We start from the raw sequence: 27016 nt of genomic DNA on the forward strand, positions 1-27016 counted from the left end.
CGTGTGTACGGAGCGGAGCCGCGTGTGTGCGAGGTGTACGGAACGGAGCCGCGCGTGTACGAGGCGTCCGGAGCGGATCTGCGTGTGTACGAGGTGTACGGAGCGGAGCCTTGTGTGTACGGAGCAGAGCCGCTTGTGTGCGAGGTGTACGAAGCAGAGTCGCGTGTGTACGAGGTGTACGGAGCGGAGCCGCGTGTGTGCGAGGTGCACGGAGCGGAGCCGCGTGTGTACGAGGTGTACGGAGCGGAGCCATGTGTGTACGGAGTAGAGCCGCTTGTGTGCGAGGTGTACGAAGCAGAGCCTCGTGTGTACGAGGTGTACGGAGCGGAGCCGCGTGTGTGCGAAGTGTACGGAGCGGAGCCGCGTGTGTACGAGGTGTACGGAGGGGAGCCACGTGTGTACGAGGTGTACGGAGCGGAGCCGCGTGTTTACGAGGTGTACGGATCGGAGCTACTTGTGTACGAGGTGTACGGAGCGGAGCCGCGCGTGTACGAGGTGTACGGAGAGGAGCCACGCGTGTACGAGGCGTACGGAGCGGAGCCGCGTGTGTACGAGGTGTACGGAGCGGAGCCTCGTGTGTACGAGGTGTACGGAGCGGAGCCACGTGTGTACGGAGCACAGTCGCGTGTGTACGAGGTGTACGGAGGGGAGCCACGTGTGTACGGAGCAGAGCCGTGTGTGTACGAGGTGTACGGAGCGGAGCCGCGTGTGTACGAGGCGTACGGAGCGGAGCTGCGTGTGTACGAGGTGTACGGAGCGGAGCCTTGTGTGTACGGAGCAGAGCCGCTTGTGTGCGAGGTGTACGAAGCAGTCGCGTGTGTACGAGGTGTACGGAGCGGAGCCGCGTGTGTACGAGGTGTACAGAGCGGAGCCGCATGTGTACGAGGTGTACGGAGCGGAGCCGCGTGTGTACGAGGTGTACTGAGCGGAGCCGCGAGTGTACGAGGTGTACGGAGCGGAGCCGCGTGTGTACGAGGTGTACGGAGCGGAACCGCGTGTGTACGAGGCGTACTGAGCGGAGACGCGTGTGTACGAGGCGTAAGGAGCGGAGCCGCGTGTGTGCGAGGCGTACGGAGCGGAGCCGCATGTGTACGAGGTGTACGGAGCGGAGCCACGTGTGTACGGAGCAGAGTCGCGTGTGTACGAGGTGTACGGAGCGGAGCCACGTGTGTACGGAGCAGAGTCGTGTGTGTATGAGGTGTACGGAGCGGAGCCGTATGTGTACGAGGCGTCCGCAGCGGATCCGCGTGTGTACGAGGTGTACGGAGCGGAGCCTTGTGTGTACGGAGCAGAGCCGCTTGTGTGCGAGGTGTACGAAGCAGAGTCGCGTGTGTACGAGGTGTACGGAGCGGAGCCGCGTGTGTGCGAGGTGTACGGAGCGGAGCCGCGTGTGTACGAGGTGTACGGAGAGGAGCCTTGTGTGTACGGAGCAGAGCCGCTTGTGTGCGAGGTGTACGAAGCAGAGCCTCGTGTGAACGAGGTGTACGGAGCGGAGCCGCGTGTGTGCGAAGTGTACGGAGCGGAGCCGCGTGTGTACGAGGTGTACGGAGGGGAACCGCGTGTGTACGAGGTGTACGGAGCGGAGCCGCGTGTTTACGAGGTGTACGGAGCGGAGCCGCTTGTGTACGAGGTGTACGGAGCGGAGCCGCGCGTGTACGAGGTGTACGGAGAGGAGCCATGCGCGTACGAGGCGTACGGAGCGGAGCCGCGTGTGTACGAGGTGTACGGAGCGGAGCCGCGTGTGTACGAGGTGTACGGAGCGGAGCCACGTGTGCACGGTGCAGAGTCGCATGTGTACGAGGTGTACGGAGCGGAGCCACGTGTGTACGGAGCAGAGCCGTGTGTGTACGAGGTGTACAGAGCGGAGCCGCGTGTGTACGAGGCGTACGGAGCGGAGCCGCGTGTGTACGAGGTGTACGGAGCGGAGCCTTGTGTGTACGGAGCAGAGCCGCTTGTGTGCGAGGTGTACGAAGCAGAGTCGCGTGTGTACGAGGTGAACGGAGCGGAGCCGCGTGTGTACGAGGTGTACAGAGCGGAGCCGCATGTGTACGAGGTGTACGGAGCGGAGCCGCATGTGTACGAGGTGTACTGAGCGGAGCCGCGAGTGTATGAGGTGTACGGAGCGGAGCCGCGTGTGTACGAGGTGTACGGAGCGGAACCGCGTGTGTACGAGGCGTACGGAGCGGAGACGCGTGTGTACGAGGCGTAAGGAGCGGAGACGCGTGTGTGCGAGGCGTACGGAGTGGAGCCGCGTGTGTGCGAGACGTACGGAGCGGAGCCGCGTGTGTACGAGGCGTACGGAGCGGAGCCGCGAGTGTACGAGGCGTACGGAGCAGAGCCGCGAGTGTACGAGGCGTACGGAGCGGAGCCGGGTGTGTACGAGGCGTGCGGAGCCGCGTGTGTACGAGGCGTACGGAGCGGAGCCGCGTGTGTATGAGGTGTACGGAGTGGAGCCGCGTGTGACGAGGTGTACGGAGCGGAGCCGCGTGTGTACGAGGTGTACGGAGCGGAGCCGTATGTGTACGAAGGTGTACTGAGCGGAGCCATGTGTGTACGAGGTGTACGGAGCGGAGCTGTGTGTGTACGAGGTGTACGGAGCGGAGCCGTGTGTGTACGAGGTGTGCGGAGCCGTGTGTGTACGAGGGTGTACGGAGTTGAGCCATGTGTGTACGAGGGTGTAGGGAGCGGAGCCGTGTGTGTACGAGGAGTACGGAGCGGAGCCGAATGTGTACGAGGTGTACGGAAAGGAGCCGAGTGTGTACGAGGTGTACAGAGCGGAGCCGCATGTGTACGAGGTGTACAGAGCGGAGCCGTGTGCACGAGGTGTACGGAGCGGAGCCGTGTGTGTACGAGGTACACGGAGCGGAGCCACGTGTGTACGAGGTGTACGAAGCGGAGCCGCGTGTGTACGAGGTGTACGGAGCTGAGCTGCGTGTACACGAGTTGTACGGAGCGGAGCTGCGTGTGTACGAGATGAACGGAGCGGAGCGGCGTGTGTACGAGAAGTACGGAGCGGAGCCGTGTGTGTACGAGAAGTACGGAGCGGAGCCGTGTGTGTACGAGGTGTACGGGGTGGAGCCGCGCATGTACGGAACGGAGCCACGCGTGTACGAGGCGTATGGGGCGGAGCCCCGCGTGTGCGAGGCGTACGGAGCGGAGCACCGCGTGTGCGAGGCGTACGAAGCAGAGCCCCGCGTGTGCAAGGCGTACGGAGCTCCGCTCCGCGTGTGCGAGGCGTACGGAGCGGAGCCCCGCGTGTGCCAGGCGTGCGGAGCCGCGTGTGTGCGAGGCGTATGGGGCGGAGCCGCGCGTGTGAGGAGTATGGAGCGGAGCTGTGTGTGTACGAGGTGTGCGGAGCCGCTCGTGTACGAGGTGTACGGAGCGGAGCCGTGTGTGTACGAGGTGTATGGAGTGGAGCCACGTGTGTACGAGGTGTACGAAGCGGAGCCGCGTGTGTACGAGGTGTACGGAGCGGAGCTGCGTGTGTACGAGATGTACGGAGCGGGGCCGCGTGTGTACGAGAAGTACGGAGCAAAGCCGTGTGTGTACAAGGTGTGCGGAGCCGCGCATGTACTAGGTGTACGGGGCGGAGCCGCACCTGTACGGAACGGAGCCACGCGTGTACGAGGCGTATGGGGCGGAGCCGCGCGTGTGTGAGGCATACGGGGTGGAGCCCCGCGTGTGCAAGGCGTACGGAGCGGAGCACCGCGTGTGCAAGGCGTACGGAGCGGAGCCGTGTGTGTGCAAGGAGTACGGAGCGGAGCCGTGTGTGTACGAGGTGTGCAGAGCCGCTCGTGTACGAGGTGTACGGGCGGAGCCGCGCGTGTACGGAACGGAACCACGCGTGTACGAGGTGTACGGAGCGGAGCCGCGTGTGTACGAGGTGTACGGAGCGGAGCCGCGTGTGTACGAGGTGTACGGAGCGGAGCCGCACGTGTGCGAGGCGTACGGAGCTGAGCTGCGCGTTTACGAGGCGTACGGAGCGGAGTCGCGCGTGTACGAGGTGTACGGAGCGGAGTCGAGTGGTACAAGTCGTACGGAGCGGAGCCGTATGTGTACGAGGGTGTACGGAGCGGTGCCTTGTGTGCACGAGGTGTACGGAGTGGAGCCAAGTGTGTACGAGGTGTACGGAGCGGAGCGTATGTGTACGAGGGTGTACGGAGCGGAGCCGTGTGTGTACGAGGTGTACGGAGCGGAGCCGTGTGTGTACGAGGTGTACGGAGCGGAGCCGTGTGTGTACGAGGTGTGCGGAGCGGAGCCGTGTGTGTGCGAGGGTGTACGGAGTGGAGCCGTGTGTGTACGAGGGTGTAGGGAGCGGAGTCGTGTGTGTACGAGGAGAACGGAGCGGAGCCGCGTGTGTACGAGGTGTACGGAACGGAGCCTCGTGTGTACGAGATGTACTGAGCGGAGCTGCGTGTGTAGGAGGTGTACAGAGCGGAGCCGTGTGCACGAGGTGTACGGAGCGGAGCCGTGTGTGTACGAGGTGTACGGAGCTGAGCTGCGTGTACACGAGGTGTACGTAGTGGAGCTGCGTGTGTACGAGATGAACGGAGCGGAGCCGCGTGTGTACGAGATGAACGGAGCGGAGCCGCGTGTGTACGAGAAGTACGGAGCCGAGCCGTGTGTGTACGAGGTGTACGGGGCGGAGCCGCGCATGTACGGAACGGAGCCGCGCGTGTACGCGGCGTATAGGGCGGAGCCGCGCGTGTGTGAGGCATACGAAGCGGAGCCCCGCGTGTGCAAGGCGTACGGAGCGGAGCCCCGCGTGTGTGCGAGGCGTATGGAGCAGAGCCGCGCGTGTGAGGAGTACGGAGCGGAGCCGTGTGTGTACGAGGTGTGCGGAGCCGCTCGTGTACGAGGTGTGCGGAGCGGAGCCGTGTGCACGAGGTGTACGGAGCGGAGCCGTGTGTGTACGAGGTGTACGGAGCGGAGCCACGTGTGTACGAAGCGGAGCCGCGTGTGTACGAGGTGTACGGAGCTGAGCTGCGTGTACACGAGGTGTACGGAGCGGAGCTGCGTGTGTACGAGATGTACGGAGCGGACCCGAGTGTGTACGAGAAGTACGGAGCAGAGCCGTGTGTGTACAAGGTGTGCGGAGCCGCGCGTGTACGAGGTGTACGGGGCAGAGCCGCGCATGTACGGAACGGAGCCACGCGTGTACGAGGCGTATGGGGCGGAGCCGCGCGTGTGTGAGGCATACGGGGCGGTGCCCCGCTTGTGCAAGGCGTACGGAGCGGAGCACCGCGTGTGCAAGGCGTACGGAGCGGAGCCGCGTGTGCGCGAGGCGTACGAAGCGGAGCCGCGTGTGTACGAGGTGTACGGAGCTGAGCTGCGTGTACACGAGGTGTACGGAGCGGAGCTGCGTGTGTACGAGATGTACGGAGCGGACCCGAGTGTGTACGAGAAGTACGGAGCAGAGCCGTGTGTGTACAAGGTGTGCGGAGCCGCGCGTGTACGAGGTGTACGGGGCAGAGCCGCGCATGTACGGAACGGAGCCACGCGTGTACGAGGCGTATGGGGCGGAGCCACGCGTGTGTGAGGCATACGGGGCGGTGCCCCGCTTGTGCAAGGCGTACGGAGCGGAGCACCGCGTGTGCAAGGCGTACGGAGCGGAGCCGCGTGTGCGCGAGGCGTGCGGGGCGGAGCCTCGCGTGCGCGAGGCTTATGGGGCGGAGCCGCGCGTGTGAGGAGTACGGAGCAGAGCCGTATGTGTACGAGGTGTGCGGAGCCGCTCTTGTACGAGGTGTACAGGGCGGAGCCGCGCGTGTACGGAACGGAGCCACGCGTGTACGAGGCGTATGGGGTGGAGCCGCGCGTGTGTGAGGCGTACGGGGCGGAGCCGCGTGTGAGAGGCGTACAGGGCGGAGCCGCGAATGTGCGAGGTGTACGGGGCGGAGCCCCGTGTGTACAAGGTGTACGAAGTGGAGCCGCGTGTGTATGAGGTGTACAGAGCGGAGCCACGTGTGTGCGAGGTGTACGGAGCGGAGCCACGTGTGTACGAGGTGCACTGAGCGGAGCCATGTGTGTACGAGGTGTACGGAGCTGAGCCTCGTGTGTACGAGGTGTACAGAGCGGAGCCGTGTGTGTACGAGGTGTATGGAGCAGAGCCGCATGTGTACGAGGTGTACGGAGCGGAGCCGCATGTGTACGAGGTGTACAGAGCAGAGCTGTGTGCACGAGGTGTACGGAGCGGAGCCGTGTGTGTACAAGGTGTATGGAGCGGAGCCGCATGTGTACAAGGAATACGGAGCGGAGCCGTGTGTATACGAGGTGTGTGGAGCAGCGCATGTACGGAACGGAGCCACGCGTGTACGAGGCGTGTGGGGTGGAGCCGCGCGTGTGAGGTGTACGGGGCGGAGCCGCGCGTGTGCGAGGCATACGGGGCGGAGCCACGCGTGTGCGAGGCTTACGGGGCGGAGCCTCGCGTGTGCGAGGCTTACGGGGCGGAGCCTCGCGTGTGTAAGAGGCGTACGGAGGGGAGCCGCGTGTGTACGAGGCGTACCGTGCGGAGCCGCCTGTGTACGAGGCGTACCGAGCGAAGCCGCATGTGTTCGAGGCATACCGAGCGGAGCCACGTGTGTACGAGGCGTACCGAGCGAAGCTGCATGTGTTCGAGGCATACCGAGCGGAGCCACGTGTGTACGAGGCGTACCGAGCGGAGCCGCGTTTCCCTTCTGGAAAGTTGTGGATGCTCCAGGAAAGCTGTGGACTGCTCTTGTAAGGGCAGGAGTCATGGGGCATGTAGGGTTACGGTACTGACCTATATGGCAGAATAGAGCTAATTGCTCCGGTCTCTACCCTTCCCAGACCTAAGAAGGATTCTGTCCTTTGTTTGCCTTGGATGAGGAGGAACTTCCTATTCACTCAGTGGATCTGAGTTTTGGGTGAGAGATTTCCAATTTTATTTTCCACCCTGATTTGTTGACTGTAAAAAAATACTTCTTTCTGTATTTTTTCCTATTGAGGACTTCTTATCAGATGTGATTAATCAAAGACTATATTCTTATGAAAAAAATTTATAGATTTATTCTTGGATTGTCCATTAAAAAGAATGATTGCAGTAATTATATATAATAGTTAAATGGTTACAGAGTGATTGTCCATTTGTCCATAATTAGCTTAATAGTTGAGATTCTTTCCCTGGGATCCTGGATGGTAGATTGCGTCTGTCTGTGTCCAGCGCGTGTGTCAGTATGACACCATGTGTCCGTTGGACCTACATCAGCAGCTGTTTCACACACAGACCCTCGTTCAGTGTCCTGTGGAATGGCCAGCACCCCCCTGTCTCTAACATGGGCTTTTATAGGCCCCCCCATAACACCTGTTCTTCTGTATATGGTAGTGAACTAAAAATACACAAATAGCGCATGTCATCTAGAAACCCTAGCACGATGGCTGATGCAATCTTATGCAATGTATGGTGCAGAATTCAGAATAAAATGAATATCCGTAATTAGTATTTAACATTGATATTTCCTCCTATACTTCATATGCATTATATGTGACCACTGTCATTTTCAGGCATTTGTATGACGCTTTTCTTCCAGGTCTATCTCCATTTACAGATATATTGTCCACCACTATAGCGCTCTGTTCATTTAAATCTATATTTATGAGAAACAGAGGTGTTCTTATTTTTATACTACTGTAGTCGTTTTTATCCACTTTAATCAAAAGTTATGTTTTATTATTGTTCTCACCTTGCTGCTATCTACCTCAAGCAAGTTATTGGTAGATTTGGAAAGAACAAAGGATGTGGGTGTGGGGCGTATAAGATCATTAATGTAGGCAAGTCCTTCTATAACAAAGCCCCGGGAGAAAAATATGTCATCAGATCATTCATAAATTGCAGAAGTGAAGGGATCATCTATAAAGCCACATGTGTCTGTGGTTTGGTATATGAAGGACTTTGTTATAGAAGGACTTGCACGTCGTGCTATTATTTTGAGTCATGCGTTCCGGCAGTATGCAGATCGTTGACGCACCGGAAGTGACGCGTCGTGATGTCACACTGCAGAATAATGCGTTCCAATAAGAGGAAATGACGTTGTGGTGTTCAGAAATGAAGGGTTTTGCTTGGTACTTTTGAATTATTTAAGGGGGACCAGGCAACAGGCCGCTATTACACAGGAGGAGACTTGAAGACCTACACAATGGAATGGTTTAATTCCCTGGTGAATCCCTCACAGGGAAGAAAAGTTTCATGAAAATAAGGACACCCTTACCTGGTTCCTTAACAGGATGATGGTTAGACATTTGTCTTTACTCCAGTCGTGTGGATCTGAAAAGGATCTGATGCCTGAGAATTAACTACTAGAATTGGGGGAGACCGTTCCTTTTTCTCACGTATATGATGGCATGTGGGACACGTTGTTTGGATCGGTATATCTACCCATTGTGTTCAGAGGCATTGCTTGAGATTTGTTAATGTATATGTAATACCTCTCTGTGCTGTGACATTCACACCTGCCCACCTGTGGTTTATATCTATATATATATATATATCTATATATATATCTTGTTTGTGTCTCTATTTTAATTCTGATATTTTAATGAATTAAATTAAATGCTATCTTCTAATTTATGTCCTTTGTATAAACCTATATTATATTCATCTGGGAAAGTACCTTTTCTGTTTTCTACCTTTACAAACTGATTACGCTATTGCCTGATCACATTATAAGTGACCTGCTTTATCCCCCTCTTCACAATATTGCATCTTGTGAAACATCTTCTTCCTTCCTGCAGCTGCAATGTTCCCTGATTCCTCATGTCCTGAGCTGCTTTCAGCCTGTTTTGCGCAGCCGGCGTTGGATCTGTAATCATCGCACTCTCTGCATCTCCCAATTCCTGAAACACCAATGGATCCTGCTGCTTAGTCCGGGATTCAGCTGCTGAGATTTCTGTTAGAAATATTCCTCTAAGGTCGGCCTTCATGGCTTCCCATACATAGAAAATGGAAGTTGTATTTTAATTAATCACAAGATTCTCCTTTAGTTTCCCTTCAATTTTCCCCTTAAGGTCTAGAACTTGTAACCAAAAGGGGTTAATTTCCCTGTGGGTCTGTACTGCATTGGGGGATTAAGCTTAGGGAGACACAGAGGAGAATGATGGGATAGCGCTCTGGGCAGGAGCTGATGTCAGATATAAGACCCAGCAAGCGTTCATCTCCAAGAGCCAAATCCATTCTCCACAAAGAGGAGAATGTGGACGAGAAGCAGGAGTATTGGTATACATTAGGAGGACGGGCTCTCCAAAGACCCCTTACATTCCCGCTATTGCCACTGACCCCGTCATATATAATCAAGTAGATAAATGGAGGCTCAGTCACTGTTGAACGTATGGGAGAATCCCACCTAGAACTTAAGTCTCCTTGGAGGATGATTCAACCCCAATTAGACATAAAACAGTGATATAATCATAATAGAAGCTGAAGAACACAACATTTGTAAAGAACTGTCCAACAAGCAGGGACACACTTCTTCCCATACACTCACAGATCACCGTGTTTCTGAAGAATTGGGGTTTGTACCACAGGATCTTCAACTTGTAACATCCCGAATTTGATCCCGGTGTATTTGCCTCTCATTCAGCCAGTGAAGGACTTCTTTTGAATCTTGAATAAAGCGCACAGAACCTCCGGCTACCACCCTTAACGTGGCAGGGTATTTCTTTGAATATAGAACATATATCTCTCAAATGTTTTTTGATATCAAGGAATCTGGCTCTTTGTTTCTGCACTTCTATAGAGTAATCTGGAAAGATTGAGATTTTGGATCCATTAATTATTAGATCTGGGTGATCCCTTGCCTGCCGCAGGATAATATCTCTGTTCTGATAGTGTAATGTTTTAGCCAGCGCAGGTCTTTGTGGAAGCCCAGGAGGAAGAGGACAGGTTGGCGCCCTATGAGCTCCTTCTACAGCCTATAGGGGGTTTAAGGTTTCAGGCCCAAGTTTTAATTTCCTCCAGTTTTCAAAGAATTCAGTAGGAGAGGAGCCTTCTATTTTTTTCAGGCACACCAATAAGTGGTATATTATTGCATCTTGATCTATTTTCAGGGTCATCTGTTTCTGCCAGCCATGCTGATATTTGCTGTTCTACAAGCCTGTTCTCCTTGCTCATATCGGCTATCTGATCCTCAGGGGCGCTGACTGTGCCTTCCACTGCCCCTGCTGTTTTGTATTCTCTGCAGTTTGCGACGTATATCTGCTATCTCATCTTTAAGACCACCAAACTGTACATTCAAAACATAGAGGATTTACATGTACCACTGTCATGAAAACATCTATTGTAGTAGGTTCCTCAGGTACCTGTATGTCATCTTGGTGAAGATTAGGCTGTGGGCCAGTGAGTACTGTGTCACATGCAGTTTCGCTGACTTTTCGCCCCTTCAGTAATGCAGCTGCTTCTCCCATCTCCTCTTCACCCCACTCCTCTGCTCCAGAGCCCATGCACAGGTGCGATGTAGCTGCTATAAGAAGGTCACCGTCACCCGCTGAGACCTGTGTTTCTGTGCAGGCAAATCACTCCAGCCTGACCAGCACTATCCTCCTCCTTGTCTCCCCTGCTCAATCTGTCTCCAACGTGACAACCGTGGTGTCATCTTGGAGCTGAGAGCCGCTTCTCCCGCAGTCTTTCTGTGGCTTTCCATGGTCATTTTTTTTTTCCTGGAGCAAAGTACTTCCAAACTGAGCAAGATTTGACACAGTTCTCTGTATTTTCCATCTCTTGGGGGGGCACTATATGGGGATTATTATATATAAATCCGAAAAAAAAACTAAGTCTCTTTTTTACTCACAGGATACTAAGGCTGGAAGGCTATTATAGCCAATAGAGTAAAAACCCAAGCGATTAAAGCCAAAATCCCCTTTCTCAAGAAAAGCCTGAATCAATCATAACTGTACTTAACTCCATTTCCATGGGTGGAGAGGAGTGAATACTCATTCTCTTTAGTAGCAGGCACAGTGTTCACCGAGCAGCAGCAACCAGCTATGGCTACTGCCTGTGCCCTGCTCCTCCGCTGCCGCCCCCCCTCCACAGCCAGAATGTATTATCCGGGCTATAAGATGCACCCCCCACTTTACTCCAAAATTTTGGAGGAAAAAAGTGTGTCTTATAGTCCAAAAAATATGGTACTTTTGAGCTACAGTGCAAAGGTCAGAAGCGCCATATTGAAGTTCAGATTTTGTTGTACTGGTTTGAGAGTACCATGTCACATTGGCAGAGCCCTTGAAATGCCAGAACAGCAGACCCATCCCCATAAGAGACCCCATTTTACAAACTAAACTTATTAATTCATCTAGGGGTGAAATGATCAAATTGACACCACAGGTGGGTCACAGAATTTTATACCATTGGGCAGTGAAGAAAAAAATAATTACATTTTTACCACCAAAATTTAGTGTTAGCCCCAGATTTTACATTTTCACAAGGGGAAATGACAAAAATGGCACCAAAATTTGTCCCACAATTTCTGCTGAATGTAGAAATACCCCATATGTGGCTGTACAGTACTGCTTAGCCATACCGAGACTCGGGAGGGGCGGATTGCTATTTTCCTACTGGAGCACAGATTTTCCTAGAATAGTTTGCGGACTCCATATACAGAGCCCCTTACTGCTAGAAAAGCAGAATCCCCTCTCAAATTACCCTATTTTGGAAATGATAACCCCTTTTGGGAATTTATCTACAGGTGTAGTGACGATTTTGACTCAATGGGTGTTTTCCAGAAACAAGCAGCAGTGGATGTTGCTGAATGAAAACTGCAAACTGCCATTGTATTCCCCAGTACGGTGTAGTGCCCATACATTGTGCCCAGCTCGTGCTTCTGGAGACATGCACCCTTAAATTAGGCGGGTTGTCATCACTACAGAAATGACAAACATATAGATGCTAAATGTGGTTTAGGCACACTGGGGCTCAGAAGGGAGGTGAGTACTTGGATTTGGGAGCGCAGAATTTACTGAATTTCCTTTGGGGGGGCGAGGAGCCATAGCGCTCTTCCAGAGCCTTTGTACTACCAATAACGTGGAAGCCTCCTATATTTCCATTGACAGATGACGGACCTGAGTAGGGACTCGCTTTTTTATGGATTGATTTGAAGCATTTTTTGGGAACATTTTACATAACATTTGGGATCACATTTATCCTGCGCTCTACGCTGAGCCCTTATATTGGGGTTTCCATGTAAATCTCCGAGAGACATGATTCAAATGAAACCCAGAGGGACCCATTAACTAAAAGGAGGCAGCAGAGTTACTCTGAACTCAGTCTGGCCTCAGTTCAGTGGTGTCCTTTTTTTCAGAAGTGCACAAAACTGTGGCAGACTTCGCTTTTATGCAGACCTAAAAAGACGGACACCGCCGGATCACAGGCCGAACGGTGTCCACAGTGCCTCCTTCTGCCTCATTGTAGGGAATCTTCTGCCAGGGGTTCTGTTTGAATCACGTATTTCAGAGATCTACACAGAAACCCTGGGTGTAACTCTGCGTGCTCAGCACAGAGTGCAGGATAGATGTGTACGGAGCCTTACTGAGATCTTTGGGAGACAGAATGAACAAATCAGCAGCAGCAGTGTACTGTCACACACTAAAAGACGCTATTTATTGTAAAAACTAGTTTTTTTATCGCCATATTTTGAGAACTATAATTTTTCCATATTTCTGCTAGCAGAGTAATGTAAGGGCTTGTTTTTTGCGGGACAAACGGACGTATTTATTGGTACCATTTTCGTACACATGACATTTTTGATCACTTTCTATTCCGATTTTTGGGTGGCAGAATGAACGAAAAACAGCAATTCAGGAGTTGTTTTTTTTAAGCCATTCAGAGTGTGGTAAAATTAATAAGGCAGCTTTTTCTTCGGGTCGGTACGATTACAGTGATACCACATTTATACCATCTTTTTTTTTGTTTTGACGCTTTTACCCAATGATACAAACTATTTTATAGATAAAATAATTATTTTTGCATCACTTTATCCTGAGAGCTGTAACTTTTTTATTTTTAGGCTAAGGGAGCTGTATCACGGCTTATTTTGCCAGACAAGATGATGTTTTCAGCGATACCATTTTTCTTTACATTCGTCTTTTTAATGGCGTTTTAATCCACTTTTTCTTGATCGCAGCATTTAGGGGTTAAAGTACTGGGAGTGGTGTGGGCACTGCTCTTGTCACTGAGTGCCGGGTGTCAGCTGTCAGAATTAGTTGACACCCGGCGGCGATCATGCGCGCACAGTACCTACCGACCTGAACGTATGGATACATCCAAGGTCGTAAAGGGTTAAGAACCATCTGAGATAGACTTAGACACTAACAAAAAAAGAAGAATATCAGTTACACTAACTAAAACCACAGATAGACTAAACAAAAAAGAAAAAACAACCTTAAAGACAAGGAAGACAAATAAGAGGTCAATTATGTGACCTACTCAACCTGAGAGGCAGAAAACAGGATCTCAGTGGAGAGTATTTTGTCGATGCCGAGATAGGCCAAATACATGCCTAGGTCACCTCAGCCGTCTTTTCCTTTTTTCTGGAAGGGACAGTTTGCCAGTCATTCTCCCTGCCTCGTGGGTTCAAATTTTCCTCTTGAGGATGATCTGGGATGTTGAGGTCCCTTCGTCTCAGTAGGTCTCTACCCTCTTCGTATGTTGTGATGGAGTGCCAGGCATTGCTGTGGTTAATGAGGAGATATAAGGGGAAGCCCCATCTGTAAATGATCGAGTTCTCCCGGAGACTAAAGGTAATGGGGACAGATTCCTGCAAAAGCGAAGGCTAGTAGAGGACACATCAGAGAAAATCTTCACTTGGTTGAAGGTTTTGGGGAGTTACCCTTTCCTTCTTGAGCAGAAGAGCAGGTACTCTTTAACATGAAAGAAGTGGATTCTGGTTAGGACATCCCGTGGAGCAGTCTCTGGAAGGTGTTTAGGGCACGGGACCCTAAGGCTTTGTCAATAATCATATCATGGCTGGAGCAGTCTGGTTATCATACCTGGGTAATGGGACAGTGCTAAATAAGGGCACGGGCTGCCAGTGCACTGCAGTCAAGGGGCAATCTTCTTCAGCTTCCAAGTCATGCCTCCCTCACTGTCAAATTTTAATTCAGAAAGTCAAAATCATTAAGAAATGGCTCATTTCATAACTAAACCTGACAACTTTTGAAAATATGTAAAACAATGTTACATGATCTGAAAGATCCTTGAGCTAGTCGGGTGGAAGGTCCTTCAGCTGCTCACTCAGGACAGGCAACCTCTGATGGTCCCGGTTCCTTCCTTTCCTGCACTGCACCAATCAGTTACATAAGTGTGGGGCTAGAGGAGAGAGAGCAGTTCTCTCAGTGATCAGAAAGGGCAGTGTCTCAGCATTCTCCTCTGTCACAGGAAGCTGCCTCCAGTCTATAACACCCAATCACTTATTAGCAAGATTTGTTTCTTGCTAAAAATGTATCTTATAGGCCACGGGATCTGAGTATTAGTGTTTTTATTTAATCAAGGCAAACATGAGGAATGACAAGGGGTTGTGGTAGTAGTGGACAACCCCTTTAAGAAGATACAATTTTCAGTTAAAACATTCCAACATTCTGAACATTAAAAAATATTCTCCCCTGTGTGACTTCTCTGAAGTTTATTAAGAATTGTTTCCCCAAGTAAAAAATTTCTCAAATTAAGAAAATAAAAATGGTTTTTACCCTGTGTGACGTCTCTGATGACTAAGAAGAGATTTATTCACAAAACATTTTCCACATTCTGAACTGGAGAAAGACTTTTACCCTGTGTGAGTTCTCTGGTGCCTAACAAAACTTGATTTCTGTGTAAAAGATTTCCCACATTCTGAGCATGAAAAAGGCTTCTCACCAGTGTGAGTTCTCTGATGTTGAATAAGACATAATTTCTCTGTAAAACATTTCCCACATTCTGAACATGAAAAACGCTTCTCCCCTGTGTGAGTTCTCTGATGTCTGGTAAGACTTGGTTTCTCTGTAAAACATTTCCCACATTCTGAACATGAAAAAGGCTTCTCCCCTGTGTGAATTCTCTGATGTTTGATCAGACTTGATTTATCTACAAAGCATTTCCCACATTCTGAACATGAAAAACTCTTCTCCCCTGTGTGAATTTTCTGATGGCCAAGAAGATGCGCTTTCTGGTTAAAACATTTCCCACATTCGGAACATGAAAACGGCTTCTCCCCTGTGTGAGTTCTCTGGTGAGTAACAAGATATGAATTCCAAACAAAACATTTACCACATTCTGAACATGAAAATGGCTTTTCCCCTTTGTGAGTTCTCTGGTGACTAACAAGGTCTGATTTCTCTTTAAAACATTTCTCACACTTGGAACAAGAAAATATATTATCCGCTGTGTGAAATTGTTGATGTTTTAGAAAAGACTTTTGGAGGGGAAAACTATTTCCATATTTTGAACGTGAAAATGGCTTCTTTGTTTTAGGAGCAGTTCGTTTTTTAATGCTTATTTTGTGACTTTGATTTTCCTTAGTAGTCGGTAATGAATCAGAAGACAGGACCTGTTTCAAAAGATCAGATGACAGATCTTTGCTGTGAAGGGATGATGGTATATCTGGAGTAATGACATTCACTTCAATTGTATCCTGTGGGATCTCAAGATCATCCGATTTGAAAACTGAAGATGTCAGCTGTCCCTCTGATCTCCTGGTACAGTCATCTGCCAAGAAGAAAACCAATTATTATTTTTGAATTAAAAAGGCTTAAATTTTATATTTTTGAACATTTCTACTTAAATTATCCATATCCTGTGCTGGGCTGATTGCAAGCACTACAAGTCAAAAAACAACCAGCGAGGCTGCCGAGCGTGAAGAGGCTGGATTGAGCGTCCCAGAGGCTGCAGCTAAGTACAAAGGCGGCAGTAAAGTACATAGTTAAACGCAATAACATAGTTTAACACCAGAGCATAGTTTGGTGTTTTCCTTACTAACCTTCTATTTGTTTTTCTGCTTTTACTTGTATTGTTTATCACCATATAGTATGTGCTCCATGGGCAATGCTACCAGGTGTGTGTCTTGTGAGATGTATGCATGCTTTGAACAGCCGTTTGAGGGTGAAAAAGTCTGCGCTCGATGTCAACGAGTTACATATTTGGAAGCCCAGATACCGGATCTAAACGTGCAGCTAGCGACACTCAGGAGCATTGCAAACCTGGACAGGAGTTTAGAGCTCACTGAGATTGTGCTGGTTAGGGCCAGTGATATGGAGGCGGGTGGAGGTGGGGAAGACCAGAATAGAGAAGTATGTAGCTGGGTAAATGTTACAAGAAGGGGTAGGGGGAAAAGTGCCAGGGAGCCCAGTCCTGATCTGGCACAACCTAGTAAATATGCCTGTTTGGCTGATATTAGGATTGCTATCCCAGGACTGGGATCACTAAAGCAGGACACTCCTAGCAACCAGGAAGATGACTGTTGTAGGATGGAGGGTAATAGGAGTGCAGCAAAGACCAGACAGATGGTGGTAGGAGACTCTATAAATAGGCGGACAGACGGAGTCATCTGCCGCCGAGACCGTGAATGCCGAACAGTGTGTTGTCTGCTGGTTGCTCGGGTTCAACATATAGCGGATCGGATACACAGATTGCTGGGTGGGTTTGGGCAAAACTCAGCAGTCATGGTACACATTGGTACTAATGACAAAGTTAGAGGGAGGTGGAAGGTCCTTAAAAATGATTACGGGGAACTAGGAGAGAAGCTGAAGGCCAGGACCTCCAAGAAATACTGTCGGTGCCACATGCGTCACTAGATAGACAGCGGGAGCTTAGGGAGATAAACAAGTAGCTTAGACATTGGTGCAGGAAAGAAGGGTTTGGGTTCATGGAGACCAAGGCCGACCTTCTCACCAGTCCGGTGACAGGGAGCAGGTGGATGCTGGTTGACTTCAGTAATAATCTCTTTTACAATTAGATTTTTGCCCTAGTTTTTACTCAATATTTATTCCTGTACAAAGGACCTTTTTGAATGAATTAAATTTAATGTAATTGACTCCTGGATGTAATGGAATCATGTTATTTTGAAAAAGAGGTGATGTTTTGATTAAAAATGACTATGAATTATATATAATCATATGAAATAATCATGTTCAAAAGGGGATACTTAAAGGGACTATGAACTATATGTAATCATCAGACTAACCATTCATTAGTTACTAAATATTTTAGTGACATATCTGCACATCCTGTATATGTTAATTCTGATAGATATATATCACTTGCACTTTATATTTATATAATTAGATACATATTCCCTTTACTATATCCCATTATGGCTAATAAGTAATACATCATACATACTCCCCTGTATGCGTTACCCCCTGATTCCCTCATTTGAGCTTCATTTTTATCTTATTTGTATTGTTGTATGTTTTTTAATTTGTCTATGCTTGTGCCCTTTTGAATTTTTATTACATTAATTGCTATAAAATAAAAAATATTTTTATATGACTTTTTTGTCCAGTGAATATTGTTTTGTTGGTCTATTGATCTTGTGTTTAGATATTGTGAATTTATTTTCTTGGTAACTCTGAGAAACTCCTTCTGTTTTGTAGGATTTATTCTACTGTAGGGAAGGGCCGCATCTCAATGGGGAGGGAGCAGCTATGCTGGGGGGAAAATGGTCAGACGGATGGAGGAGCTTTTAAACTAGGATCTGGGGGGAGGGAGGGTATGCGTGCTTATAAGGGGATAGATAGACTAGACCAGGGATCTCAAACTCAGCTGGGCATATGGGCCGCACACGGAAAAACATTTAATTTGGGGGGTCCGCATTATTTGCATGACAAAGTGACATTTTTAGTGATACCATTTTATTTTTTATACACCTTTTGAATTGGTCCTCATCTTGCAGACATGGTCTCCCATCCAGGTTCCCCATATTGCAGACATGGTCTCCCATCCAGGTTCCCCATATTGCAGACATGGTCTCCCATCCAGGTCCCCCATATTGCAGACATGGTCTCTCATCCAGGTCCCCCATATTGCAGACGTGATCTCCCATCCAGGTCCCCCATATTGCAGACGTGGTCTCCCATCCAGGTCCCCCATATTGCAGACGTGGTCTCCCATCCAGGTCCCCCATATTGCAGACGTGGTCCCAATATAGCAGGCATGGTCTCCCATCCAGGTCCCCTTGCAGACATGGTCTCCCATCCAGATCCCCTATATTGCAGACATGGTCCCCCATCCAGGTCCCCCATATTGCAGACATGGTCCCCCATATTGCAGACATGGTCCCCCATATTGCAGACATGGTCCTCCCATCCAGGTCCCCAATATTGCAGACATGGTCCCCCATATTGCAGACATGGTCCTCCCATCCAGGTCCCCCATATTGCAGACATGGTCCCCCATATTGCAGACATGGTCCCCCATCCTGGTCCTTATCTTGCAGACATGTCCCCCATCCAGGTCCCCCCCATACTGCACACAGGGTCCGTCCGTCCCCCATACTGTGCACAGGGTCCGTCCGTCCCCCATACTGCGCACAAGGTCCGTCCGTCCCCCATACTGCGCTAAGGGTCCCCATCCCCCCATACTGCGCTAAGGGTCCCCATCCCCCCATACTGCACTAAGGGTCCCCGTCCCCCCATACTGCGCTCAGGGTCCCCGTTCCCCCATACTGCGCTCAGGGTCCCCGTCCCCCCATACTGCGCACAGGGTCTCTGTCCCCCATACTGCGCACAGGGACCCTGTCCCCCCATACTGCGCACAGTGCCCCCCCCATACTGAGCACAGGTCCCCTGTGCTGTATTTCACATGACAGAGAAAAAAAAAAAAAAGATTCTCACCTGTCCTCCGTTCCCTCGGCGTCCTTTCTGCACCTGTGGCCCGCAGGCACAGACCCCGTAATGATCGCGGCTCTCTCCAGCAGCCGCCGACATCAGCGCTGTAATGCAGTGTATTGCCGCGCAGAGACCGGCTCTCTGCACAGCAATACCAGTATCAGCCGCCGGCCTATCAGACGCCAGCAGCTGACATCTGCGTCCCAGCGCAGTAGCGTATGACGTCACTGCCATGCGCAGATGTCAGCTGCTGGCCTCTGATAGGCCGGCGGCTGATACTGGTATTGCTGTGCAGAGGGCCGGTCTCTGCGCGGCAATACACTGCACTACTGCGCTGATGTCGGCGGCTGCTTGAGAGAGCCATGATCGTTACGGGGTCTATGTGCCTGCGGGCCGCAAGAAGCAGCCGGAGGGGCAACAGTGTTTGAGACCCCTGGACTAGACAGAGAGAGTGGGACAGCAGGGGCAATAGAGCATCTAGGGTGGGGCTAGGATATGCAAGGAATGTAGGGAGCTGAGTAGGAGTAGCAAATGTGCTAATTGTATTAAATGTCTGCTGGCAAATGCAAGAAGTCTTGCAAACAAAATGGCTGAACTGGAGGCTCTTATGTCGGTCATGAAATATGATGTGGTAGGTATTACGGAAACCTGGCTGGAAAAAGCCATGACTGAAGCCATGACTGGGTGACAAACATGGAGGGATTACATTTAGAAAGGATAGGAAAGACAAAAAAGGTGGAGGGATGCGTATTTTCGTAAGATCCAACTTAAAACGTGTTCAATGATAACATTGGGAGAAGCTGCGACAATGTAGAGTCAGTTTGGGTAAATATACATGGGGATGGTCATAATGGAAAGCTGCTAAGAGGAGTTTGTTACAAGCCTCCTAATATAGCTGAACTGGTAGAGGACAAAATGATGGAACAAATTAAAAATGCAGCAAATAATAATAGGGTCCTTATTATGGGGGATTTTAACTATCCAGATTTTCAATGGGACACAGAATCTTCCAGTTGTGCTAAAAGCTACAAATTCTTATCCACAGTTCAGGACAATGACCTCTCTCAGCTGGTAGATGAACCAACCAGGGGAGGTAATCTGCTGGATCTGGTGCTGTCATATAGACCAGATACAATTTCAGATCTAGAGGTCCGGGAGCATTTGGGAAACAGCGACCATAATATGATAAGTTTCAATGTAATATTCAATAAAACATTTCAAAAAGGAAATGCAAAAACCTGAAACTTTAGGAAAGCTGATTTCAACAAATTAAGGGAAGAGCTTAATTGTGTAGACTGGGACCATGTCATGGTAACTGGGGATAGATACCAAACGTAAATGGGGCATGTTTAAGGAAATACTTTGGACTTTGCAAAGGCATTCGATACTGTATCACATAACAGCCTTATACTGAAGCTACAGAAGAAATGACTTAGATGGGTAAGGAATTGGCTAAATGATAGGAAACAAAGGGTTGTCATAAATGGCACATTCTCTAAATGGGACATAGTCAGCAGTGGGGTGCCGCAGGGATCTGTGCTAGGACCAATTCTCTTTAACCTCTATTAATGACCTGGGGGATGGGATTGTGAGTAAAACGTCAGTTTTTGCTGACGATATCAAACTATGTAGGATATTGAAATCTGATCTTGACATTACGATATTGCAGAATGATCTGGATAATATGACTGAATGGACAAACACTTGGCAGATGAGGTTTAATGTAGATAAATGTAGTGTAATGCACACAGGATGGAGTAATCCTATGGCTACATATACATTAAATGGGAGTATACTCAGGACTACAGAACAGGAGAAGGATTTGGGTATTCTGGTTACAAGTACTCAATGTCAAGCAGCTGCCGCAAAAGCAAACAACATTTTAGGGTGTATAAAAAGAGAAATAAAATCCTGCGATCCCAACGTGTTACCCCTTTATAAATCACTGGTGAGGCCACATCTGGAATATGGAATCCAGTTTTGGGCTCCACATTTCAAAATGGATATTCAGAAGTTAGAGTCAGTTCAAAGGTGGCAACTAGATTATTACAAGGGATGTAGGCTTCTCATATGATGAGAGGTTGGAAAAGTTGAGCTTGTTTAGCTTAGAAAAACGACGGATCTCACTGACATGTATAAATATATGTGTGGTCAGTACAAAGGTCTAGCACATGACTTATTCCTTCCAAAGACTAAGGACCAGGGGGCAATCATTACTGGTGGAAGAAAGGCGATTCCGGCACCTAAACAGTAAAGGGTTCTTTACAGTCAGAGCAGTCGGACTGTGGAATGCCCTACTACAGGAGGTAGTAATGGCCGACACTATAACAGCTTTCAAAAAAGGGCTGGATGATTTCCTCGCTACAGGTAATATGGTGTCCTAGAGTTAAATTAGACAAAATGTTACACCTATAGTAGTACATTTGATCCAGGGTTCCTGTACTGATCGCCTTTCTCGGGGTCAAGAAGGAATTTTTCCCCATGATGCAAATTGGCTGAATGTATCCTTGGTTTTTTGCCTTCTTCTGGATCAAAAGATTTAGGTACAGGGATTTTAGTAATACAATAACAGTAATACAAAAAATAAAACTAATTAAAAATTATTTATGGTTATTTGTAATTGTAATAGTGCAGTAATAATAAAAATGGTAATCCATTTGTGAGGCCTAGTTCCAGTAAGTTAGTGTAGTGTTGGTATGGGGAGTACAATTGGGGGAGAAAGGTTGAACTTGATGGACCTAGGTCTTTATCCAATCTACGTTACTATGTTACACTATCTGACTTCCAAACAAGAACCCATGTATCTAGCTAATATCTTTCAGTACAAGGGCGCACACTCAGCAGCGTCTGTGTCCTTCAGTAACATGGATAAAATGGCGCTGAGGGAACATGGCCGGTTTTTATATTGAGAGGAAATGTGATTTCAGCAGCCAATTGCAGAAGCCCTTGTATCTGGACACTGTGGATGCTTCCTGCGCTCTGACTGGCTAGCCACGCATTCCTGACTTAAAGTTACCGGCTACAGGACAAAATAAATAAATAAAAAAATTACAAGCGCACCACTGATCTATCACCCCACTCATCTGCCACATCCCCCCGCTCATCATAAACAAGCACTATGCTAGCCAAACTGTTCAAAACGCTGTAGTTGACCCCGCAATCACGTTCCCGCATTTATTCCCCGAACTTTGCCGATTTTTTCCAATTTTAAGAAATTTTGCTTGCATTTCCGATCATGAATCCGAATGTGCCATATTCGTATCAAATTGAGGCTGCGTGCCCACAATGCGTTTTTCAAGCGTTTTTGCTGTGGAAACGCTTGAAAAACGCTTGGTAATACGTGCCCCATGGTCCCCAATGACAATCCGCATGTTCTGTGCCTATGCTGCTTAATTTTCCGCAGGGGATTTTATGTGCGGGAAAATCCGCAGCATCTCCATTATTTTTGCGTTTATGCATGCGGAATTGCCTACTCAATGCATTAGAAAAACGCATGGCAATTCCGCATGTCAAAAACGCGCCAAAAACAAGTGTTAGATTCCGCACGCGTTTTTTCTGGCAAGGAGATGCAGAAATGAAGCGGAAATTTTCCGCTTTGTTTCTGCATTGAGGGCACATAACCTTAGGTTGTAAGATTGGAATCGAATAAATTCGCTCATCACTACTCACCAAGCTGCTTGCCTATTGTCCTGTAGCCAATCCCAGCCTTGTGCAGGTCTACAGGTGTCCTTAGACATCTCTTTGGTCTTGGCCATGGGGGAGAGATTGGAGTGTGATTGATTGATTGAGTGTGTGGACAGGTGTCTTTTATACAGGTAACGAGTTCAAACAGGTGCAATTAATACAGGTAATGAGTGCAGAGTAGGAGGGCTTCTTAAAGAAAAACTAACAGGTCTGTGAGAGAACAGAATTCTTGCTGGTTGGTAGGTGATCAAATACTTATTTAATGCAATAAAATACAGTTTAATTATTTAAAAATCATACAATGTGATTTTCTGGATTTTTTTTAAGATTCTGTCTCTCACAGGTGAAGTGTACCTACGATAAACTTGCAAAATCAGCAGTGTATCAAATACTTATTTTCCCCACAGTAGCAGCAGCTATGGACGTCCATCACGATAGCTTCATCCTCATCGCTAATGCTATAATATGAGAAGTTCAGCTAACAGGCTCTAATGATTGGCATTATCTAGGAGGCAGTCTATTGTACTATATGATTGCTGAAAAGATTAGGGATAAAGCAAGAGAATCTCTCAATATCCTATAACTGCTGCTATAAGCACAAGATAAGAGAAACTGCCAATGTGTCGGCTTCATGAATTTTAAAGCTTACCACAGTGAATTTATTCACAGTTCTCCTGAATAAATTGTTCTTTTAGATAAAAACGGTAGGAAGATCTATTATCCTGATTAAACAAACATAATTGATATATACTGCAATAATCTTGAGTGACAAACTCTTTACTACTAATATCCTAGCTGACTTTCAGTTCTGGGACCATTGAGTCAATAATTTTTACATTTTCCTACTATATTTCTAGTTTTAATCGTGAAAAAATAAAAGTTAATTTTTACCATTTACTCCAATTGGATTAGTCTGTGAAATTTGGAAATATAAGTTTTGGAGATATATAATAATTTGTCAGAGCAGTGAATGGATTTACAGATCTGGGCAGTTAAAGGTCAGCATCTCCTAATCCCAGGGGGGAGGTGGATCCTCCAGGTTGTAAGTTCTATAGAAAAGGGCTTTCATAATTCACAAAGTCATTTGAACAGTTTTCGGTGGAAGAGAATGTTGTACTTTAATGGAAAAATGGTGATCACACGACCTATAAAGCAGCCACAGCCGGTGACTGAGAAGAATCTGTGACTTTTCTACATTTAGTGGTTACTACTCACCTGGGTGGTCATATGTAGGAATCCCCTCTTTACACCGCTCATCACCCCTTACATATGTCTCTGTAGTATTAATATGGGTCAGATCTTCACCCTGAAACAAATATTGTAAAAGTCACAAACAGATAAGAAGTCACATCTATGATCAGCTCTAATCCTGCCATCTCCTCCGATCTCATTACACAAGTATAAAACATATAATATTGGTGGATAAAACAAGACTGAACACAAGACCTTCACAGCCGTCTACACATCATAGGGGAGATCTCATGACACCTTCTCTCCATCTACCTGATGATCCTGAGGAACATTGGGATCTTCTTGTTTACAGTCATATGGAAGAAGAGGACGGGACATCTCTCTGGTGTTGTCCTCTTACTGGATAGATCTGGAGGAAACACATACAGGGGCTGAATTCATTCTTTACATACAGATAATTATAGACTGTGTGTATTTAGTCCTGTCTATTACCTGGTGATGTGAGGGGCTGGGGAACCTCCATCATGACGTCCTTGTACAGATCTTTGTGTCCTTCTAAATACTCCCACTCCTCCATGGAGAAATAGACGGCGACATCCTGACACCTTATAGGAACCTGACACATATAATGATACCGTCATCCCCCCGATCCCTCCATAGCACTACTGTATAATGTCCCAGCATTCCCAGCAGTGTCACCTCTCCAGTCAGCAGCTCAATCATCTTGTAGGTGAGTTCTAGGATCTTCTGGTCATTGATGTCATCATGTATCAGGGGGTGAGGTGGAGGCCCAGTGATTGGGCTCAGGGGTCTTCCCCATCCCTCAGACACAGGTGCCTGACAGCGCTCACTAGAGGTCTTCTTCACTACTGTATAATCCTGGTAATGGAGAGACACATTAATAAATCTCACTCCAGACATTTCCAGAGTCCTCACCTCTCCAGTTCTGTCCATCTGTTATTCCCATAGATAAGAATGATGTAATGTGACGTCATCAGAATCTCTCACCTCTCCAGTAAGCCGGAAGAGGATCTCTAGGGTGAGGTGTAATATCCTCTCCGCCATCTTGTCTCTGTCCATAACCATCCTTGATGGGTAAATCAGGAAAATTCTCTTATATAGAAGATATTCACTGAGAGGGTCCGATATTGTAGAGACCTGAATGAGAAGAAGATGAGACGATGTAACATTATAAAAATCCTGTGTGATAATACAAATTCTGGAGATAATAAGGGAAACATATGAGGAGATATATTATTTTACAGTATCTAGTTTTCTTCTTTACATCTAGTAATAAAACCTATATATTTTAGACCACAGACCACAAGCAGTTTCTTCCTTGGAGTCTGTAGCTGAATATGTTTCTCATAGACTCATCTTCCATAACGCTAATTCGCGTCTCATTTAAATCTTTATGACAACCCAAAACATCCAAATAACCCTGATCAAAAGTTCACATACCCTGGTGATTTTGGCCTGATAACATGCACAGAATTTGACACAAATGGGTTTGAATGGCAACTAAAGGTAACATCCTCACCTGTAACCTGTGTGCTTGTAATCAGTGTGTGTGCATAAAAGCTGAGTGAGTTTCTGGGATCCAGACAGACTCTTGCATCTTTCATCCAGCCACTGACGTTTCTGGATTGTGAGTGAAAAGAATTGTCAACGGATCTACGAGAAAAGGTAGTTGAACTATATAACACAAGAAAGGGATACAAAAAAAAATAGCCAAGGAATTGATAATGCCAGTCAGCAGCATTCAAACTATGAATAACAAATGGAAAATAAGGGGCTCTGTAAAAACCAAACCATGGTCAGGTAGACCAACAAAAATTTCAGCCACAACTGCCAGGAAAATTGTTTGGGATTCAAAGAAAAACCCACAAATAACATCAGCTGTAATTCATGACTCTATGAAAACTAGCGGGGTGGCTGTTTCAAGATGCACAATAAGGAGGCAATTAAAGAAAAATGGGTGCATGGTCGCCAGAAGAAAGCCATTACTGCGCAAATGCCACAAAGCATCTCGCCTACAATACGCCAAACAGCACAGAGACAAGCCTCAAAACTTCTGGAACAAGGTAATTTGGAGTGATGAGACCAAAATTGAACTTTTTGGCCACAACCATAAACATTACATTTAGATAGAGGTCAACAAGGCCTATGATGAAAGGAACACCATTCCTACTGTAAAGCACGGAGGTGGATCGCTTATGTTTTGGGATTGTGCGAGCTACAAAGGCACAGGAAACTTGGTAAAAGTTGAAGGAAAGATGAATGCAGCACATTATAAGCAAATACTGGAGGCAAATTTGCACTCATCAGCCCGGAAGATGCGCATGGGACGTACTTGGACGTTCCAACATGACAAGTGATTTTGATGAGTGATTCTGACAAGTGATTTTGATGAGTGATTCTGACAAGTGATTTTGACGAGTGATTCTGACAAGTGATTTTGACGAGTGATTCTGACAAGTGATTTTGACAAATGATTCTGACAAGTGATTTTGACGAGTGATTCTGACAAGTGATTTTGACGAGTGATTCTGACAAGTGATTTTGACGAGTGATTCTGACAAGTGATTTTGACGAGTGATTCTGACAAGTGATTTTGACAAGTGATTCTGACAAGTGATTTTGACAAATGATTCTGAAAAGTGATTTTGATGAGTGATTCTGACAAGTGATTTTGATGAGTGATTCTGACAAGTGATTTTGACGAGTGATTCTGACAAGTGATTTTGACAAATGATTCTGACAAGTGATTTTGACGAGTGATTCGGACAAGTGATTTTGACGAGTGATTCTGACAAGTGATTTTGACGAGTGATTCTGACAAGTGATTTTGACGAGTGATTCTGACAAGTGATTTTGACGAGTGATTCTGACAAGTGATTTTGACGAGTGATTCTGACAAGTGACTTTGACAACTGTAATAATAATAATAAAAAAAAATTAACTGTTCGCTGTTGGGACTTGACCCCAAAATTCTGTGTCCCAAAGCCAGTGCACTAACCACTGAACTATAAATTCAGCTGTAAAAATATAGGAGTTCTATTTGGTTACATTATTTTCAGTGCACACTTGTCTAAAACTCATTGGGACTTATGCACAGACTGAAAGCAAGCCAAATTCAAATGATATTTAATTTTGATGTGTGAGTCTGATGTGTGACTTACTTCAAACTTCAGAATCATAATGACTTTTAGTCATCCTGAGTATTTTCATGGTCGATCTCATAAGACAAGAAAAGGTATCAGTTAGTATCACTTGACTGGATAGCGCAATAGTAAGGCACCAGTCTCTAAAGCTGCAGTGTTAGATTTCAAATCCTGAT

At 47.7% G+C, this 27016-nt stretch overlaps 1 protein-coding gene across 1 annotated transcript; it reads right to left on the reverse strand.

Moving 5' to 3' along the window:
* Window positions 1-14684: 14684 nt before the first annotated feature.
* On the reverse strand, window positions 14685-25319 carry LOC141220311 (gastrula zinc finger protein XlCGF66.1-like). The gene is made up of 6 exons (XM_073666264.1): window positions 25217-25319; window positions 24685-24834; window positions 24376-24555; window positions 24169-24292; window positions 14855-14893; window positions 14685-14746 (listed from the first exon to the last, which is right to left on the reverse strand). The coding sequence occupies exons 2-6, from the start codon at window positions 24760-24762 to the stop codon at window positions 14685-14687; spliced, it is 483 nt and encodes a 160-aa protein (XP_073522365.1). The 5' UTR covers window positions 24763-24834; window positions 25217-25319.
* Between the last annotated feature and the right edge of the window lie 1697 nt (window positions 25320-27016).

The sequence above is a fragment of the Phyllobates terribilis genome, unplaced genomic scaffold (genome assembly GCF_046119375.1).
Source record: "Phyllobates terribilis strain yellow unplaced genomic scaffold, ASM4611937v1 Scaffold_280__1_contigs__length_2496652, whole genome shotgun sequence".
Taxonomy (NCBI): domain Eukaryota; kingdom Metazoa; phylum Chordata; class Amphibia; order Anura; family Dendrobatidae; genus Phyllobates; species Phyllobates terribilis.

Excerpts from the sequence above, each read along its gene's own strand:
- LOC141220311 (XM_073666264.1), bottom strand. The coding sequence starts at position 24,762 with ATGGTTATGGACAGAGACAAGATGGCGGAGAGGATATTACACCTCACC. Across the intron at positions 24,556-24,684 it reads TCTTCCGGCTTACTGGAGAG|GATTATACAGTAGTGAAGAA; the intron begins GTGAGAGATTCT and ends CTCCATTACCAG. Across the intron at positions 14,894-24,168 it reads CCAGCCCCTCACATCACCAG|AGAAATTATGTCTTATTCAA; the intron begins GTAATAGACAGG and ends AATGTTTTACAG.